The sequence below is a fragment of the Helianthus annuus genome, chromosome 9, assembly GCF_002127325.2.
Source record: "Helianthus annuus cultivar XRQ/B chromosome 9, HanXRQr2.0-SUNRISE, whole genome shotgun sequence".
NCBI lineage: Eukaryota > Viridiplantae > Streptophyta > Magnoliopsida > Asterales > Asteraceae > Helianthus > Helianthus annuus.
This window is the reverse complement of record NC_035441.2, coordinates 182,258,667-182,277,619: the sequence shown is the minus strand read 5'-3', so window position 1 is coordinate 182,277,619 and position 18,953 is coordinate 182,258,667. Positions and strand designations below refer to the sequence as shown.

The 18,953-nt window shown below is 38.5% G+C and overlaps 1 protein-coding gene across 2 annotated transcripts; it reads left to right on the top strand.

The window, feature by feature from the left end:
* The first annotated feature begins 534 nt into the window (after positions 1 to 534).
* LOC110880028 lies at positions 535 to 1,351 on the top strand. Of its 2 annotated transcripts, none has more exons than XM_022128578.2 (2): positions 535 to 897; positions 1,027 to 1,351. In XM_022128578.2, exons 1-2 carry the CDS (start codon positions 716 to 718, stop codon positions 1,226 to 1,228), a joined length of 384 nt encoding a protein of 127 aa, XP_021984270.1. In that variant the 5' UTR covers positions 535 to 715; the 3' UTR covers positions 1,229 to 1,351. The 2 variants fall into 2 exon arrangements, with proteins under 2 accessions (XP_021984270.1, XP_021984271.1); XM_022128579.2 differs by having other exon boundaries at positions 537 to 862.
* Positions 1,352 to 18,953: the final 17,602 nt, after the last annotated feature.

The following is an 18,953-nucleotide window of genomic DNA, read 5'->3' as shown; positions in this document are numbered from 1 at the left end:
GCCTTACCATTGATATTATTATTATTATTATTATTATTATTATTATTATTATTATTATATTATATATAAAAATAAAATTTTGTTTGTGCTCATTTAGGCTCGCGAGGCTAAATGAGCTTAGTATTTCAGGCTCGGGCTCATGCTTGAGAACTAAACGAGCTCTATTTCAGGCTTGAGCTCGGGCTTGTTAAGGCTCGGCTCGTTCGAGCTTTTAACCGAGCTGATCACGAGTAGCTCTCGAGCCTCTGGGCTTGTTTACACCCCTAATGTCGAACCATTTGACATCGTTGTGCAATTGTTTTAATTTTACTAGTTGTTTAGTAAAGCATAGATTGGGACAGCTACAAAATATTAGTGATAGGTTAACCAAAGGAAATAGGTTAAACGTCAAAACATGTATTCCAATGTTAATGGCATCCTAGTCGTTTTATATAGAAGGAACTATAATATTATTTTAATCATATAGTTTTGTAATCACTTTCTGTATATTAGTTATTTAGAAATTAAAAAAATGCCAAAAAGCGCTTTTCGGTGAGGCCAACCCACTGACTTTTCTTGACCCATTTTCCCAACTTACTTGTTTGCCACCTTTAGTCTACTTGATTTCTTTTTTCTTTTTTTGGCTTACTAGTTAGTTTGAGATGTTGGCATGTGATTTTAATTGTTTTATTACTTAGTTTTCAGCTATGTTATTTGGTAATAATATAGTAACAATATGTACTTTTTTCTACAGCTACTGAGTAGGCCACAACATCTTAATCAGCAAGTTCGTGCGCTGGAGATAACAATAGAAGTAGCAACACTTGCCATTATTAATCTTAAAGATACTTCAAATGAGTGGGACAACAAAGTCGGATCAACAGTAAGTCCTACGAAAAAAGTAGCCGTGGATCAACAGTAAGTCGTACGAAAAAAGTAGTAATCCTTAGAACATGAACTTGTATTTAAGTTTTTATATCCGGTCACAAATGCCTCTTTGGGTTGAACTTTAATGGTCAATGTTTTGACATTTTGTATAACATTCAGGTTGCGCCTTGTTGCTGCCGCTGCTCAAGTAACAGTTGCAAACCCACCCAGTATGGATTTGGACCTGCTTGTTGATCCGAACTTACCATTGAGGTCGTGCCTTGTTGCTGCTGTTGATTATGCTTTGATGTGGATAGCACTGTGTGTGGATGACGGCATTGCTAGAAAAGTTGTTGAGTGGACCACAAGGTGTCAGTATTAAGATGGTTTTCTGCTTTTAGTTTATTTTTCTATTAAATTAATTATTCAAGTAGTGCATAGCAATGGGTGGTGTTTTTGTTATGAACATGCTTATTTGAAATATAATGGAGTTTTATTTCTTTTATTAGTTGATGTTATACAATAAATATTAGGATGTTATATGTTGATGGTCTGTTTATAAAATTGGTTTTATAATCTTATTTGGGATATTAGGACCATTTTCTTGATATTAAAGTAGCTATAACGTTACATCATAAGGGTGCTATAAATTAATTTTTAAGGACGCTTGTATGTGTATCAAAAGATTAAAAGTAGGTAATCACATATTAGAACATTGTAAAAGTGTCCTAATATGTTATTTTTAGTATGCTATTTAAGTTGTCTATAGACATATTATACGACCATAAAATTGGTTTCATAATCTTATTTGGTATATTAGGACCCTTTTCTTGGTACTAAATTAGCTATAATATTATATCATAAGGGTCCTATCAATTAATTTCTAAGGACGCTTGTAAGTGTATCAAAAGATTAAAAGTATGTAAGCACATGTTAGAACATCGTAAAAGTGTCCTAATATGTTTTTATTAGGACACTATTTTGGTTGTTCAAAGACATATTACGCGACCATAAAATTGGTTTCATAATCTTATTTGAGATGTTAGGACGCTTTTTTAGTTCCGGGACTTATTACGACCCCTTTACATGAAACGCTTTTACCGTTGGTCCTATTAAATGAAAGGTCCTATAAAATAGTATTTTAGGACGCTTTTGCGCGTACTAAAAACCCAGTTTTCTTGTAGTGTCCGTTTTTCGCGATTCTTTTTCCTACGCGTTCGTAATTTAATTCTCCATTTTACGGAGTGAAAACCCGACATCTAAGTTCACAAAATTTTAACTTTCAAGCACTCGGCTTGAAATTCAATTATGACACTTTTTGACCCGTTCGTGATTTATCACACAAACTTGTTTATTACCTTTTCAAAATATCATGCATATCACGTTATATCAATTTACTAATGTGCAAGGTTCAAATTACGGGTTTCTTATGAATTCTTAACCCGTTTTACCTATCTACTCCTTTTGTCCCGTTAAGGGAAGTTAAACACTTTTAACTATAAATCTATATATGTCACACCCCCATTTCCACGTGTCACCGGTGGGCCCGGTGTGGGGTACAGTGACGTAGTTGGCATCGTCATAGACAATCAACACAATATAATAATGCACAGCGGAAGCAGAATAGAAACATTTCAACTTTTAAATAAAGTGTAATGATAAATATCACAGTAGTTGAAATGGATCCACAGGCGGATCACATAAAAAATAGAAATAAATAGTTCAACAGATAAATGTCGTCCGAGTTTGCGAGACTATTGTGGACGCTCTCTAGGAAACAGCCAGCCTATTTCCGTATAGTACCTGCACTTAATCTTTTGGGAAAATACGTCAGTTTACACTGGTAAATACAAATCGACTAACTCATTTTGAAAATGATTGAAAATTTATTTAAATGCACAAGGCATAAATATTTTTATTAACTTGGGATATTTATTCAATATAAACTTGTGAACGAATTACATGCACTTATATCTCTGGTGGCCCGGGATCTACTGTCCGGGCTAGAGATTTAATTGACACACCACATCAAAGAGTTATACACGACGGGTGTACGCCTACACCCCGTGCTCTGGTCGTGGCCATCTCGTAAGAAAATGCCAAGGATATCCGGGACACGGTCAACAACCCCCCAAAGCCTTTTAAGTAAGACAAAACTGTTTAAACGAAGTCGCACAAGCTATTCAAGACTGAACACCTATAAGGAGCAGGACTTGTGCGCCCGATCAAGCGGTATTTTAAATACCGTACCCCAAGCCCGTATAGGGAAAATAAGTCAAAATGTATTTACCTGAGCAAGTATAAGTCACAAACGATAAGTGGTGGTAGCTTTTACCGGGCTTCCTAATCTGGAACAAAGGTTTATAATTAACCTATTAGATTCCTAACGGCCTTTTATTTAAGCTTAAGCTTTGACCGGTTAGTTTTAGGAATGATACGGTTTACGCACGATTAAGCGACAGACCGGATAGAATGTGATTTAGACCCGACAAGTTCAAATACTTGTATAATATGGGTATACTAAATACATTCTGGATTTTGAAGTAAAAACGATATCGTTTGACCCGTTTCGGTCAATTTACGCAAACTAGTTACGTAAACCGAACCGAACGCGAAAAGGGCGATACGGGTAGCCAAAAGATTCAAATGCAAGTTCCCTGAATTAATATGCTTAGAATATGATATTATATCAGTAAGTTATGTCCTATATTGCCCGGGATAATTTTAAACTCAATTTATGCCTTAGAAGGGCATTTTGGTCATTTAAAAGATAATAAAAGGATAAAATTAGAAATCTGAATTTCGGGTCTGGTTCATACAGTAAATATACTTAATATAACATATTATATCAGTAGGGTATAAGTTTTATAGGTTTAAAACAAGTACAACGCTTACTATGCGCTTAAGACGCTAAAAATACGATTTAAGGGCGTTTTCGGGTTTTCACAGTAAATCTGAGATTTTTATATTTCCAGAAGTCTTATAATAATTTATTCATCATACAAAATCAGTAGAAAAAGGTTTCGGGTCAAACGGAGGTGTAAAACTCTTTTTATGGCTAAAACGGTCAAAACCGACATAAGCCGAAATGGCTAGGTGATCGAGGATCCGTCCAGCCAAAAATTAATTAAAAATCATCAAAATTCCCAGAATATTATATATAATCAGTTGGTAAAAAGTTTCGTGTCAAAATGTGGCCAGAAACGGGTTCTACGCGAAAAGGACCGTTTATGTAAATTTATAATATAGTTTACGCTAATGGCCATAACTCACAATCTGGAACACCAACTGATCCGAAACTTTCGGTGCAAGTTTATATAAATAAAATAAAGATTTCTATCCTTTCACTTTTCCAAAAATCCCGTTTTAAATCAAAAAGGGCAAAATAGTCAACTTTATGCATAAACCGGAAACAAGCATTCGAATAGGCTAAACATAGACTCAATCAACGAAAATTCCAGAAAGTTTAACTCAAATAAAAGTGGTCAAAAATACTTTCCAATACAGATCTTGTACATGCATGTATGAATCCGAATCGATAGTCTACGAAATAATCGTTTTACAAGACTTTCGGTTCCGATTCGTGGCTATACTATAGAGTGTCGAGTTGATGATGATTAAAACACATTTATATATATGTTACAAGTTATTTTCAATGATCAATCAGGTTGCATGTCATCTATATCATTAATCATGTCATTTTTCGCAAAAATCACTTCTGTTGACTTTTTAGAATTAGGTTTGACTCGACATTAAGCATGCATGTAGTGGGAATCAGTTAGTACCCTTTAGAGGGTTTGTTTCCCACATAAATACTAATCTATAACAAGTTTCAATTCGAGAAATTACTGAAAGAAATCCGTTTAATCAGAAAGTCAAAGGTTATGAACACCCAGTTTGACTTTTAGCAATTAACACAACAAGAATGGATCAAAGAACGAATTGAAGGCTTACAAGAGTCCTATAGATGTTAAATGATCACTAGAAGTCGGCCTTGTTGATCAGAATTCCTCCAGAGAAGCTTTGAGAGCTCTTGCAAGTCTTGGTGTTCTTGGTTACTAGTGTAGATGATCACAAATGGATGCAAATTCGGATTTAAAGCAGGGAATTGAGGTTTACTGTTGTAATAGGCTTGCATGTAATGTTATTGGTGCAAGAGGAGGTGCAAACAACTGTATCCCACTCGAATTCGGACCCAAATCAGCCCCAACTACGTTTTCTGTTCGCTGGGCAACCCACGCGGCCCGCTTGGGCATTCCCAGGCGGGTCGCCTGACCCCTCTGATCAGCCAACAACTTTCCTCAATTGACAGAAATGGTCCCTGTGCTTGTACGTGATGTTTCGGCTACTTTTCTCGACCCGTAAACCCCCAAACTTGGTTTTTATGAACCTTAGGACTTTTACCAACATGGTAATGCCCTCGGATAACTTTGCGCTCAACCGAAAAGCCCTGAAATTCGACGTTGACGCTTCTAGTCCCTTAAGTACGGTTTTGGCCATAACTTTCTCATACGTTGACGAAACTTCATGAAATTTTTACCACATATTCTAGTGAGTATATTTTAGCTATACAAAGCTTCGGGTCTGCCAAAAGTTCACTCAGAGGTATAAATTAAACATGTTGACACTTTTGGCCCCTATAGTTTACAATACTTCACTTTTGGGCAATTTCCGCGTCGTATGATCCATGAACCATCCGTTAAAGGTTATAAACATTATGTGGGGTTATCATAGAGCCTATTTATCCATTGTTGACACTTTGGACCCTTACGTTCCATAGTTTTCACTGTTTGTCACTTTTAGTCCCTCTAAAGTATGTTTTCCCATAACGGAACTTTATGACACGTGTCAAGACATTATTGGACGAAATTTTTCGAGGTGTTACATCCTCACCCCCTTAAAAGAAATCTCGACCCCGAGATTTATTCAAACAATTGGGGATATTTTTCTTTCATCGTGGATTCCACTTCCCACGTGTATTCGGGACCTCTACGGGCATCCCATTTGACCTTAACAATAGGCACTTGCTTCCTTCGAAGCTTCTTTACCTGTCGATCCTGGGTAAGGGATATCTATTCTTGATAGTGACCTTGTTAAGCTCACGATAATCGATGCACAGACGCATCGAACCATCCTTCTTTTTAACGAACAAGATTGGCGCTCCCCAAGGAGACGAGCTAGGTCTAATAAAACCTTTGGCTAAAAGCTCATCCAACTGCGTCCTCAACTCCTTCATCTCCGTTGGTGCCAATCTGTATGGTGCTCTTGCTACAAGTGCAGCGCCTGGAATGATATCTATCCGAAACTCTACTTGTCTATCCGGTGGCAACCCGGGTAGTTCTTCTGGGAATACTTCAGGATATTCCGAGATAACAGGAATATCTTCAATCTTCGGCTTCGGCTCATCTATGGTAACTTGTGCCATATAAATGACACATCCCTTCTGCATGCATCTGGATGCTTTGAGCATGGACACTTGCTCAGGCAATCCATGCTGGGTATCTCCTTGAATAGTAAGTGACTCGCCAGACGGAGTCTTTACTATCACCTGCTTTCTATTGCACAGAATCTGGGCTTGGTTACTCGACAACCAATCCATGCCTATTACTATGTCGAATCCAGCTAACTTAAAGGGAAGCAAGGATAACGGGAAGGAATGATTCCTAATGGAGATAACACATCCATCTAGAACAGTCGAGGCGGTTTCTAAGGTTCCATCGGCTAATTCCACCTCATATTTCACACTTAAGGTTTTAACAGGAAGGTTCAACAGTTTACAAAACTTATTATCTACAAACGACTTATCAGCCCCCGAATCAAACAATACTCTAGCAAAAATATCGTTTACAAGAAACGTACCGGTAATGACGTTATCATCAAGGACTGCTTCCTTTGCATCCATTTTGAAGACTCTCGCATTAGTCTTCTTCCCTTCCTCGGCCTTCTTCGCAAACTTTGGACAGTTGGGCCGAATGTGACCTTTTTCGTTGCAACCAAAACACGTTGCATCCTTCATCTTCTTGCAATCCACAGCCTTATGATCGGTGGACTTGCAGATTCCACATCGCTTCTCCGAAGACTGGGATTTTGTTTCAAGCCGACACCTCCCAAAGTGGTGTCTCCTACAAAACTTGCATCTGGGTTTCTCACCCGACTGATGATCACTTTTCCTAGACCCCGACCCTTTCCTGTGGTCGTTGTTCCCTCTATGTCGCTTTTCAGATCTTCGTGAGGTGTCATCCTCACGTTTCCGTTTGTTCTCCTCAGAGCTCTTCATGGCTCTCAATCTAACCGCATCCTGAGTGAGGGAGAGGGATAGATCTGCTACAGATCTAAATGTAGTGGGTCTTGATGCTTTGACGCTGGCTTTAATCTCCGGTGCCAGACCCCCAATGAATCGAGCAATCCTACGTGGCTCCGGGGTCACCAAGTAAGGCACTAAACGAGACAGCGTGTTGAACGTAGTAAGATACGTTTGACAATCGAGGTTCTTCATGACTAAGGATACAAAATCCGATTCAATTCGCTCGACCTCGTGCTGCGGACAGAAGTTCTCTTTAATCAGGGCCACAAACTGTTCCCATGACAAACCGTACAGTGTGGCCTTACCGGCAGCTTGTAGGAGTGACCTCCACCATGCTAACGCATCTCCTTTGAATGACTGGGACACGTACTTAACGACGTCCCTATCAGCACACCCGCTGATATCAACTACAGTGTCCATCTCGTCAATCCACGTCATGCAGTCGACGGCTCCTTTTTCCCCAGTGAAATCTCTGGGCTTGCAGGATACAAAATACTTGTACGTACAGGACCTGCTGTACGTGTCATGCTTCAGCTCAATCTCCTGCTTTGGGACGCTGCTGTGGTTGGAGGAATGATTATCACCCTCAACTTTCTTTGGCTCACTCTTTTTAGACGGCGGCTTACTATGAGCCCCAGAATGAGTCTTAGCCTTGACATGCGTCACTGAGCGGGTTCTACTCTGAGTACCACTAGATTCTCTGAACTGCCTATCCATAGCCTTGGCGACAGCATTATCAATCAGTGCTTGCAATTCTGCACCGGTAACGTGAATCTTTGCATTATCTGAGCGTTCCCCAGAATGACTGTTGGTTTCTTCCGATTTGGCCATCGTAGTTTTAAACTACAATAAAGGACAAGGTCTTATTTAGAACCTAACAGTATTATCGTCCTAGACGATTTATTAACCATGGTATCAAAAACCTTAGCAGTTAATTTAATAGATTTCATTCAGGCTCTTATTAGCAATCAAGGAATGAAAATATATATTGGCACCATAGGCCTAGTCACAAGGACAATCACTAAATTATAAATTTAGATTTTTATAGGACTATAAATTGTATAATTAAACAAATAATCCTTTACTAGACAGAGAGTCATAAACCACAACTGTCATTATATAACATAGTTATAACCCGTAGGTATCAAGCCATTAATAGACTTGTGTACAGATATAATCTGTAGATATTTCTTTACTAGGCAGGGAGTCATAGACCACAACTGCCACTATATGACATAGTCATAACCCGTAGGTATCAAGTCATTAATAGACTTGTATACAGATAAAATCTGTAGATAATTTAAAAAATGGGTCGTGTGATTCTACAGATCACGCTTAGCCCAGAATGTTAACATGTTCTCAGATGTTAACAGGGAGTTGAATCCCTTCAACCAGGTTTTACCATCAGGGCCAGGCCTGTTAATAAGGCATTCAGGCTAGGTTATACCCTACTAAGATTCTTATAAAATGGCAAATCAAATAAAAATTGATATTTTCCATTATTTTAATATTATATTCATGCATATAAATAAAATGATAAATTCAAATTAACCATTTAAATTTCCAATAAAATACCCGTACATAATTGCCCTAAACGGGACTTTGAAATAACATAACTAGCATGAATAACATGCCCGCGCAGGGGCTAAAACAAGTACAACAATAACAGAATAAAACAAAACAAACCCACGCAGGGGTTAACAGAATAACATACCCACACAGGGGTAGAGAAAGATAGATATACCCACGCAGGGGTAGAGTACTGGAATAAATGTCCACGCAGGGACATGAGTACACGAAATAATAATCGAAGGATTCAACGATCCTTCTTGCTCTTACCCTTGAGCAAATCGAATACCTTCTTAAACAGGCCACTGGTGCGTCGGCGATCCTCTCGCATATTGTGCTGGAACTCGCGTCGCATGCTATCAATCCCCTGCAGGATCTCCTGAACCTGCGGCGGCGACATCATAGGCGCCGGTGGTGGTGGCTGGTAGTGCTGCGGCTGCGGCGGCTGGTAAGGCTGCGGCTGCGGTGGCTGTTGGTAACCCGGAGGGTAACCAAAAGTAGATGGGCCAGCAGCCCAAGGGTCTCCAAGTGGACCACTATGTGGGAGTGAGCTGTAGTTCACAGCTTGCCAATAAGGGTCTCCCGTGTAATCATAACCCTGAGGGAACACCTGCTCGAACGGGTTGAACTGAGCGGCACTAGCATAAGCCGGAATCGGCTCTCCAAAATTCTGCGGCGGCAGAGGCGGGATCGGAACAGAAGTAACCTCCGATACGGGATGCTGAGACTCCCCTGTCTCAGACTCCCCGGGTAGAGACGTGTAGCGGCTGCTACTAACACGTGGAGGGGTGCCTATGCGAATCCCTCCGCGCGTAGACATGCGCGCATTCCTCCTAGGCCTCTGAGGCGGAGGAGGTAAAACTGGCGGCGGCGGTGGTGACGGAGTGATCACGTCACGCCACAGGGCCTCAGATAGGTCCTGCGGTAGAGGCGGCTGCTGCTGGAGCTGCTGCTGCTGCGAGTGGTGCTGTGAGTGCACCGGCGAACCATGGAGCGATTGAAGCATCGGAGTACCATGGAGTGATTGAAGCATAGGAGAGTTGTGGCTAGGGGTGAAGTACCAATCATGCTGCTTGAACCTCTCCTGGAAGCTGTCCACACCATTAAATGGTGATCCTGTGTATGGCGACCCATCCGATATCTCAATCGGGTGGTTTGGTGTACCTGATGGTGGGAGCGACGGGTCCGTCTCCTCGTCTACGTCCATCTCGTGACCACCAGGAAAGTGGTCCTCCTGTCCAAGTGGGTTATGGCCCACTGGCTCCTCCACATAAGCATTAGGGTTATACAAACCCTGGTAGACGGGCGCTGGGTGCTGGTGTGGTGACTGGTGCAACGGTATGTATGATCCAAGCGAATCATGGGGCCCGTTCTCCGAATGGGGCCCAAACGAGTGGGGTAATGACGGAGAAGTGCTCGCGGAAACCGAATGCCTAGCAGGCTCGGCAATAGACCTCCAAAGGTCGTTGGCGGCTGTGTGGTGTGTAGCAGATGGGGCCCGCCTATGCGAGGGACCAGCCTCATGATCGTGCGATGTAGGAAATCCTCCACGACCTCTCATCCTTGGCGGCATCCTGATCCTGTCAAAAAGTCAACAAGTTGCACAACAAAATATATAAGACAATGCATTAATAAATAAAAATAATTTAAACGAAATGTCGAACATTTCCTAAGTTCTTTGTCTAGACTCGAAAATCGAGGAATGTGCAATTGTGTAACTGAGATTAAACACATCAGGATAGTGTTTAATTCACTCAGCGTTGGCTCTGATACCAACCTGTCACACCCCCATTTCCACGTGTCACCGGTGGGCCCGGTGTGGGGTACAGTGACGTAGTTGGCATCGTCATAGACAATCAACACAATATAATAATGCACAGCGGAAGCAGAATAGAAACATTTCAACTTTTAAATAAAGTGTAATGATAAATATCACAGTAGTTGAAATGGATCCACAGGCGGATCACATAAAAAATAGAAATAAATAGTTCAACAGATAAATGTCGTCCGAGTTTGCGAGACTATTGTGGACGCTCTCTAGGAAACAGCCAGCCTATTTCCGTATAGTACCTGCACTTAATCTTTTGGGAAAATACGTCAGTTTACACTGGTAAATACAAATCGACTGACTCATTTTGAAAATGATTGAAAATTTATTTAAATGCACAAGGCATAAATATTTTTATTAACTTGGGATATTTATTCAATATAAACTTGTGAACGAATTACATGCACTTATATCTCTGGTGGCCCGGGATCTACTGTCCGGGCTAGAGATTTAATTGACACACCACATCAAAGAGTTATACACGACGGGTGTACGCCTACACCCCGTGCTCTGGTCGTGGCCATCTCGTAAGAAAATGCCAAGGATATCCGGGACACGGTCAACAACCCCCCAAAGCCTTTTAAGTAAGACAAAACTGTTTAAACGAAGTCGCACAAGCTATTCAAGACTGAACACCTATAAGGAGCAGGACTTGTGCGCCCGATCAAGCGGTATTTTAAATACCGTACCCCAAGCCCGTATAGGGAAAATAAGTCAAAATGTATTTACCTGAGCAAGTATAAGTCACAAACGATAAGTGGTGGTAGCTTTTACCGGGCTTCCTAATCTGGAACAAAGGTTTATAATTAACCTATTAGATTCCTAACGGCCTTTTATTTAAGCTTAAGCTTTGACCGGTTAGTTTTAGGAATGATACGGTTTACGCACGATTAAGCGACAGACCGGATAGAATGTGATTTAGACCCGACAAGTTCAAATACTTGTATAATATGGGTATACTAAATACATTCTGGATTTTGAAGTAAAAACGATATCGTTTGACCCGTTTCGGTCAATTTACGCAAACTAGTTACGTAAACCGAACCGAACGCGAAAAGGGCGATACGGGTAGCCAAAAGATTCAAATGCAAGTTCCCTGAATTAATATGCTTAGAATATGATATTATATCAGTAAGTTATGTCCTATATTGCCCGGGATAATTTTAAACTCAATTTATGCCTTAGAAGGGCATTTTGGTCATTTAAAAGATAATAAAAGGATAAAATTAGAAATCTGAATTTCGGGTCTGGTTCATACAGTAAATATACTTAATATAACATATTATATCAGTAGGGTATAAGTTTTATAGGTTTAAAACAAGTACAACGCTTACTATGCGCTTAAGACGCTAAAAATACGATTTAAGGGCGTTTTCGGGTTTTCACAGTAAATCTGAGATTTTTATATTTCCAGAAGTCTTATAATAATTTATTCATCATACAAAATCAGTAGAAAAAGGTTTCGGGTCAAACGGAGGTGTAAAACTCTTTTTATGGCTAAAACGGTCAAAACCGACATAAGCCGAAATGGCTAGGTGATCGAGGATCCGTCCAGCCAAAAATTAATTAAAAATCATCAAAATTCCCAGAATATTATATATAATCAGTTGGTAAAAAGTTTCGTGTCAAAATGTGGCCAGAAACGGGTTCTACGCGAAAAGGACCGTTTATGTAAATTTATAATATAGTTTACGCTAATGGCCATAACTCACAATCTGGACCACCAACTGATCCGAAACTTTCGGTGCAAGTTTATATAAATAAAATAAAGATTTCTATCCTTTCACTTTTCCAAAAATCCCGTTTTAAATCAAAAAGGGCAAAATAGTCAACTTTATGCATAAACCGGAAACAAGCATTCGAATAGGCTAAACATAGACTCAATCAACGAAAATTCCAGAAAGTTTAACTCAAATAAAAGTGGTCAAAAATACTTTCCAATACAGATCTTGTACATGCATGTATGAATCCGAATCGATAGTCTACGAAATAATCGTTTTACAAGACTTTCGGTTCCGATTCGTGGCTATACTATAGAGTGTCGAGTTGATGATGATTAAAACACATTTATATATATGTTACAAGTTATTTTCAATGATCAATCAGGTTGCATGTCATCTATATCATTAATCATGTCATTTTTCGCAAAAATCACTTCTGTTGACTTTTTAGAATTAGGTTTGACTCGACATTAAGCATGCATGTAGTGGGAATCAGTTAGTACCCTTTAGAGGGTTTGTTTCCCACATAAATACTAATCTATAACAAGTTTCAATTCGAGAAATTACTGAAAGAAATCCGTTTAATCAGAAAGTCAAAGGTTATGAACACCCAGTTTGACTTTTAGCAATTAACACAACAAGAATGGATCAAAGAACGAATTGAAGGCTTACAAGAGTCCTATAGATGTTAAATGATCACTAGAAGTCGGCCTTGTTGATCAGAATTCCTCCAGAGAAGCTTTGAGAGCTCTTGCAAGTCTTGGTGTTCTTGGTTACTAGTGTAGATGATCACAAATGGATGCAAATTCGGATTTAAAGCAGGGAATTGAGGTTTACTGTTGTAATAGGCTTGCATGTAATGTTATTGGTGCAAGAGGAGGTGCAAACAACTGTATCCCACTCGAATTCGGACCCAAATCAGCCCCAACTACGTTTTCTGTTCGCTGGGCAACCCACGCGGCCCGCTTGGGCATTCCCAGGCGGGTCGCCTGACCCCTCTGATCAGCCAACAACTTTCCTCAATTGACAGAAATGGTCCCTGTGCTTGTACGTGATGTTTCGGCTACTTTTCTCGACCCGTAAACCCCCAAACTTGGTTTTTATGAACCTTAGGACTTTTACCAACATGGTAATGCCCTCGGATAACTTTGCGCTCAACCGAAAAGCCCTGAAATTCGACGTTGACGCTTCTAGTCCCTTAAGTACGGTTTTGGCCATAACTTTCTCATACGTTGACGAAACTTCATGAAATTTTTACCACATATTCTAGTGAGTATATTTTAGCTATACAAAGCTTCGGGTCTGCCAAAAGTTCACTCAGAGGTATAAATTAAACATGTTGACACTTTTGGCCCCTATAGTTTACAATACTTCACTTTTGGGCAATTTCCGCGTCGTATGATCCATGAACCATCCGTTAAAGGTTATAAACATTATGTGGGGTTATCATAGAGCCTATTTATCCATTGTTGACACTTTGGACCCTTACGTTCCATAGTTTTCACTGTTTGTCACTTTTAGTCCCTCTAAAGTATGTTTTCCCATAACGGAACTTTATGACACGTGTCAAGACATTATTGGACGAAATTTTTCGAGGTGTTACAATATATAAGCGTACCTGGCTCGAGTCAACGTATAGACCCGTTTATACCTTGCTATTATTAATTCAATATTCTATGACGACGCAATTATCCAAATTGCTATTCGTTCCTGTAAACATATGACTTAACAACCAACATTAGTCGATATGGTCATATGAGGTTATCACCATCATTTGACCCGTTTGGTCTATACGACCAAACAATTATATTTATTACAAATCATGGTTTCTAATTACTCAATCACGCATCTGACCCATTACGGATTTTACCACAAAAATTTCCCCCTTTTTTTCTTACATATTTGACCCAGTTCGGCTTACGCCGTGGGTATCCTTTTAATCTTGATTACAATTAGTTATCACGTGACTAAATTACCATTTTGCCCCTTTTTCCATTATTAGTTAAGCTATGAGGTAACTTTAAGAAAACTCATAAATTCTTAGTCGATTTGTGAGTAAATTACCATTTTACCTCTTTCACCATTAATCATGATTTTAAACATTTTTATTCGTTCCGACCCATTTCGTTTCGTGTCGGAACCCATAATTCGAACATGATCTATTGTTGTATTTATCACCTATAGAATAAATACGTATGCTAAAAAAATAGGTGTAAGCTTTACTTACCTTTCATCCAAGCAAGTCTTACTCGTGCCTTTATCCCGTTTGATCATCTCCTCCAAGCTTCACCTAGCTCGTCAATAGTCAAACTATCATATTACCCATAAAATGGTTAGTTTAGTCATTTCATATTATGACTACCATTTCCTATGGTGTTTCTTGCATATAATTTACTTAACTAAATCATAGGTCAGTTTCACTTTCTTAATAGTCAAACTACCCATATGTATTATATGCTTTAATCATTCTTTATCTCATTTTCACAACTTCGTTGACAAGCTTATTTGTAGGTATTTTAAATAATTGCAATAAGCAAAATAATATGCTTAATATTCATGAAACCATTGTTTTATAAACAAGGCAAAGTACCTTGTGTGCAACACGAAACATCAAATTTCTCCAGCCCATTTAAGTGTTCTTAATCCTTAAATTCTAGCATAATTAACAAGTACTAACATCAAACTTCAAATCTAACTTCAGGGAGTTCTATTAACACAATTTTAACCATTATGATTCTAGGGTTCATCATGTTTCTACAAAACCCATTTAGCACATAATCGGGTGATCATGAATTCACAATTATGAACATCAATTCAACAAGTAAATGACTAGGGTTTACTCCTAGATATAAAATCATTCCTAATTTCATCCAAACTTCGATTATGCAAGCTAAAATTTCGATTTCATGCTTTCACCTAGAACTCAAGGTGAAACCAAATAGCAAAATTAGGCATACCTTATGATCCTTTCACGAAGGTGATCACTAATCTTTGCTTGGATTTCGTTTTGGAACTGATTTAGGCCTTCAATTTGATCAAATTGCATGAACTAGGGTTTGAGAGCAAGCTTGGTCGCCCCCCCCCCCCCCCGTGTTTTGTACGATCCACACACACATAAGTGTGTGTTTGGAAATTAAATTTTGTTTTAATTAAAAACTAGTTTGATTTTTTAACACCTTTGGCCCCTCATCTATTATTAGGTCCTTATTTTAGGTGTTTTTAACCCACTAACATGTTACTACAAGACTTCCTTCCAACTCGGTTATTTTTATTCCTAGTTAGCTCGTTTTATTTATTACCGATATCGAATTTATAATATAAGGTTTATATTATAGGGTACGACTCAGTTTATTTTAAGTCCCGTTATCTCGGGCTGTTTATAAACTTTTATTTCCTCAAAAGTTTTCGTTCAACTTTTATTTAATATTAGGTTTATTTGTTTAAATCCTAATATTTACCGGGTTAATTTCACCACTAATGGTATTCTTACCCGTTCATAAATATTAGCGTAGTTTGATTACCAAACCCATTTTTGGGGTGTTACAAGTCTACCCCCTTAAAGAGGTTTCGTCCCCGAAACCTTTCTCACTTAGTTCTTTAATTTAGACTGAACGAACTTAGTTTCGTTTGTATGATATTCATTCTTTCGGACAATATTATCATTCATATTGACAAGAGCGTCCTTTATGTGTAAGTCCTTATGAACCGAAATTTTCATTTTATATTTCATATCCTTTTCGCCTACTTGACCGAGTTGTTATCTGACCACTCAGTTGCGTTAGTCCGTCAACACATTTACTTCACGCTAATCTTATGTTGACGCACTTTACCTAGTCAATAATCTTCTTTTGACTTCAATGGTTTTACCGGCTTGACTGATTAGTCACCGCCATTTCATGCCCCGGCACCCGGGCATATTATACTGCCATCTCTGGCTTTATGTGTGTTTACTATTTCTTGAACCACCTCATACTACTTATGTTTGTTAAAACATTGCTTTTAACTAAAAACTAAATTTTTAGTTTACGTTTTCTCTTTATCTTACGTCTTTTTCTCATGTCTAGGAATTTTCGTTCTAAGTTTATTCCTGACCGTTATTATTCTTACGCAAAGAATTGTAACCAATTTTCCACGCCTTACCCAAGTGACCTGTAGCTTCTTTTACTTAGCCTCGTAGGCTATCTCTTTAGATTTCCACCTTTTTAAGGTGAGATTCCAACGGTTTGTTTCTTTCTATTTGTGACCCAAGGGTCTTTTTGGTCCCGTAGACCTCAACACCACTTACTATCCTGAGGGTCATGACGATCCCGTAGATCCTCTTTTACACATGTCGTTCTAAAGTTATACTTTCGGTGTCAGCACACCCTTTTTGATGTTTAGAAGTCGTTTATTTTCATGCCTGAATTCTATGGACCTTGACCGTAGTCTAAGGCTGCACCCGCTTCCATTTTAAACTAATATTCCGACTCTATAACTTCCTATGTCATTTACAGGTCGGTTTATTTTTTTGTTTATTTTTTTTGTTTTTTTTTTGTTTGTTATTTGTTATCCGGTTTATTCCTATATTTCTTTACAACCCATTACCCGGGTTCTTTTATTATTATTTTTTGAGTGAATTTCAAGTTTTGTCCTTTATCTTTAGGCCACTTTGCAAGTTTTGTCCTTTATGTTTAAATTTGACGAGTTTTGTCCTTTATGTTTAAAGATCAAGCACGTTTTACCCTTTATGTTTAAAAATCGAACACGTTTTGTCCTTTATGTTTAAAAAATCAAGCACGTTTTGTCCTTAAAAATCAAGCATAAAGGACAAAACGTGCTTGATTTTTAAACATAAAGGACAAAACTCGTTAAATTTAAACATAAAGGACAAAACTTGCAAAGTGGCCTAAAGATAAAGGACAAAACTTGAAATTCACTCATATTTTTTTTATGTTTTTTTTAGCTTTTCGGTTTCACCGGTTTGCGTTTACTTGCCCTATCAAGCTTTTATACTTTATTCGTCTCGTTTGACTTATTCGTGTGAGATTTCATTACTCCTGAACGTCAAACTTCAATCTTTATTCGACCCGTTCAACTTTAAAATAGTTGAACGTAGTTAGCAAAATTCCTGTTTGCAAATTCTCATCGTCTTTTAGTCATGACTCTTAATCCGAGTCCTTTGACTTTCTATTTCGCGTTCCCGTCTCTTGATTTACGCATACTTTCAAAATCCTACCCATCTATCGGGTATCTTTACCGAAGTCATCATCAAGTAACCATTCTTATAGGGTTTTAGACGTCACTTTAATTTATTTGGTCGTCTTAGCGAAATTCATCGTTTTAATTCATTCAAGCCCTTTATTCTTTATTCTACCCCTTTGACTTGTCTGTGTGAATTTCGTCACTTATGACAGTCAAACTTTATCCCCTATGCCTTAGCATTCACATTAATTGGTTCGTATTTTTATTTACTTTAATCTTTGTCCCTTCTCTCGGGCTAGTTATTCTAACGTAATACGCTTCTGTCATCCGACTTGTGTTTACGTTTACCATCAAACATTTTGCTTATTTGACTCATTTGGGTACCTTTTTAATTTGTCCCATTCACCCCGTCCTTACTACATCGGATGTCAGTATGTCCATCATAAAAGTTCATGGTACCACGTATTCACTACTTACTTGGCCAGAGTAAGCGATCAACACCTGATATACATGTCCTTTTATAATTTTCACATTACACCCCATGTAAGTAACGCCTCTATTTAGTTTTCTAGGAAATAACATCCTGGATAGGTATTCTATTCAGGTTTTTCTAAGTTTTTAACTTACATATGCAACAGTCAGTTTCTACGTATTTGTTGCATATTACTATTCACTCAATAAATTTAAAATGTGCACCTGTAAATGCTTGCCCTAACGGGCTCTTCTTGCCGTTAACTTTGTTCGCGATCGTCGCACGATTTAGGTCCTTGATGCGTATGCTCTGCTTGTCATACCTCGGACCGTTCCACCGTCATATCCACAATTCGTTCCAACTCTTGTCTTCTTCAGATGCGAGTATCCTTCAACGAAACATTTACAAAAGTTAGTAATTTCAACATTAATAAATGCCCGTATTGTAATACAAAGCTTTTTACTGCACGTGTCAACGCACGTGATTTCGTTAGCTATACTAATCATTTTCGTTGGGGTAACGTGTATTACATGATAACCCTATGTGTTGTTCACAACACTTTAATCATACTAAACCGTTAACATACTTGTACTTGCCGGATTTGCGATCAAGCCTCGAACCGAACACACTTTACTCTTTAACCATGAGCTCTGATTACCAACTTGTAACACCCGTCTCATTGTTTTAAGATTTTAAACTAAAAACACGCATTTTTCTTTCTTTTAATTTCAAAATGCATCATTTCAAAACTTAGTTATAAAAACTAAGTTTACATGGTTATGGTATTCTAGTTTACAAACTAACTAGTTAAAACATACAACATTGAGTTTAGTGTTTACAAATAAACATTGTCTAAAACAATATTAGATTAGCGCGGAAGCTTCAAAACTTTGTGTTCGGTTCTTGAATTCTTGCTTGATCGGCGTCCGAAATGAGACGAACATCACCTAAGGTCAAAACCACTTCAATTGTTAGTTTTGACAACTTTATAACATGTAAAAACAAGTTCCGGTATCATACAAATAACAAAAA

Bases quoted from the DNA above. Each gene is read 5' to 3' on its own strand.
- LOC110880028 (XM_022128578.2), top strand. From the start codon at position 716: ATGTACTTTTTTCTACAGCTACTGAGTAGGCCACAACATCTTAATCAG. The intron at 898-1,026 runs GTAAGTCGTACG...TATAACATTCAG, and splicing joins AAAGTAGCCGTGGATCAACA to GTTGCGCCTTGTTGCTGCCG.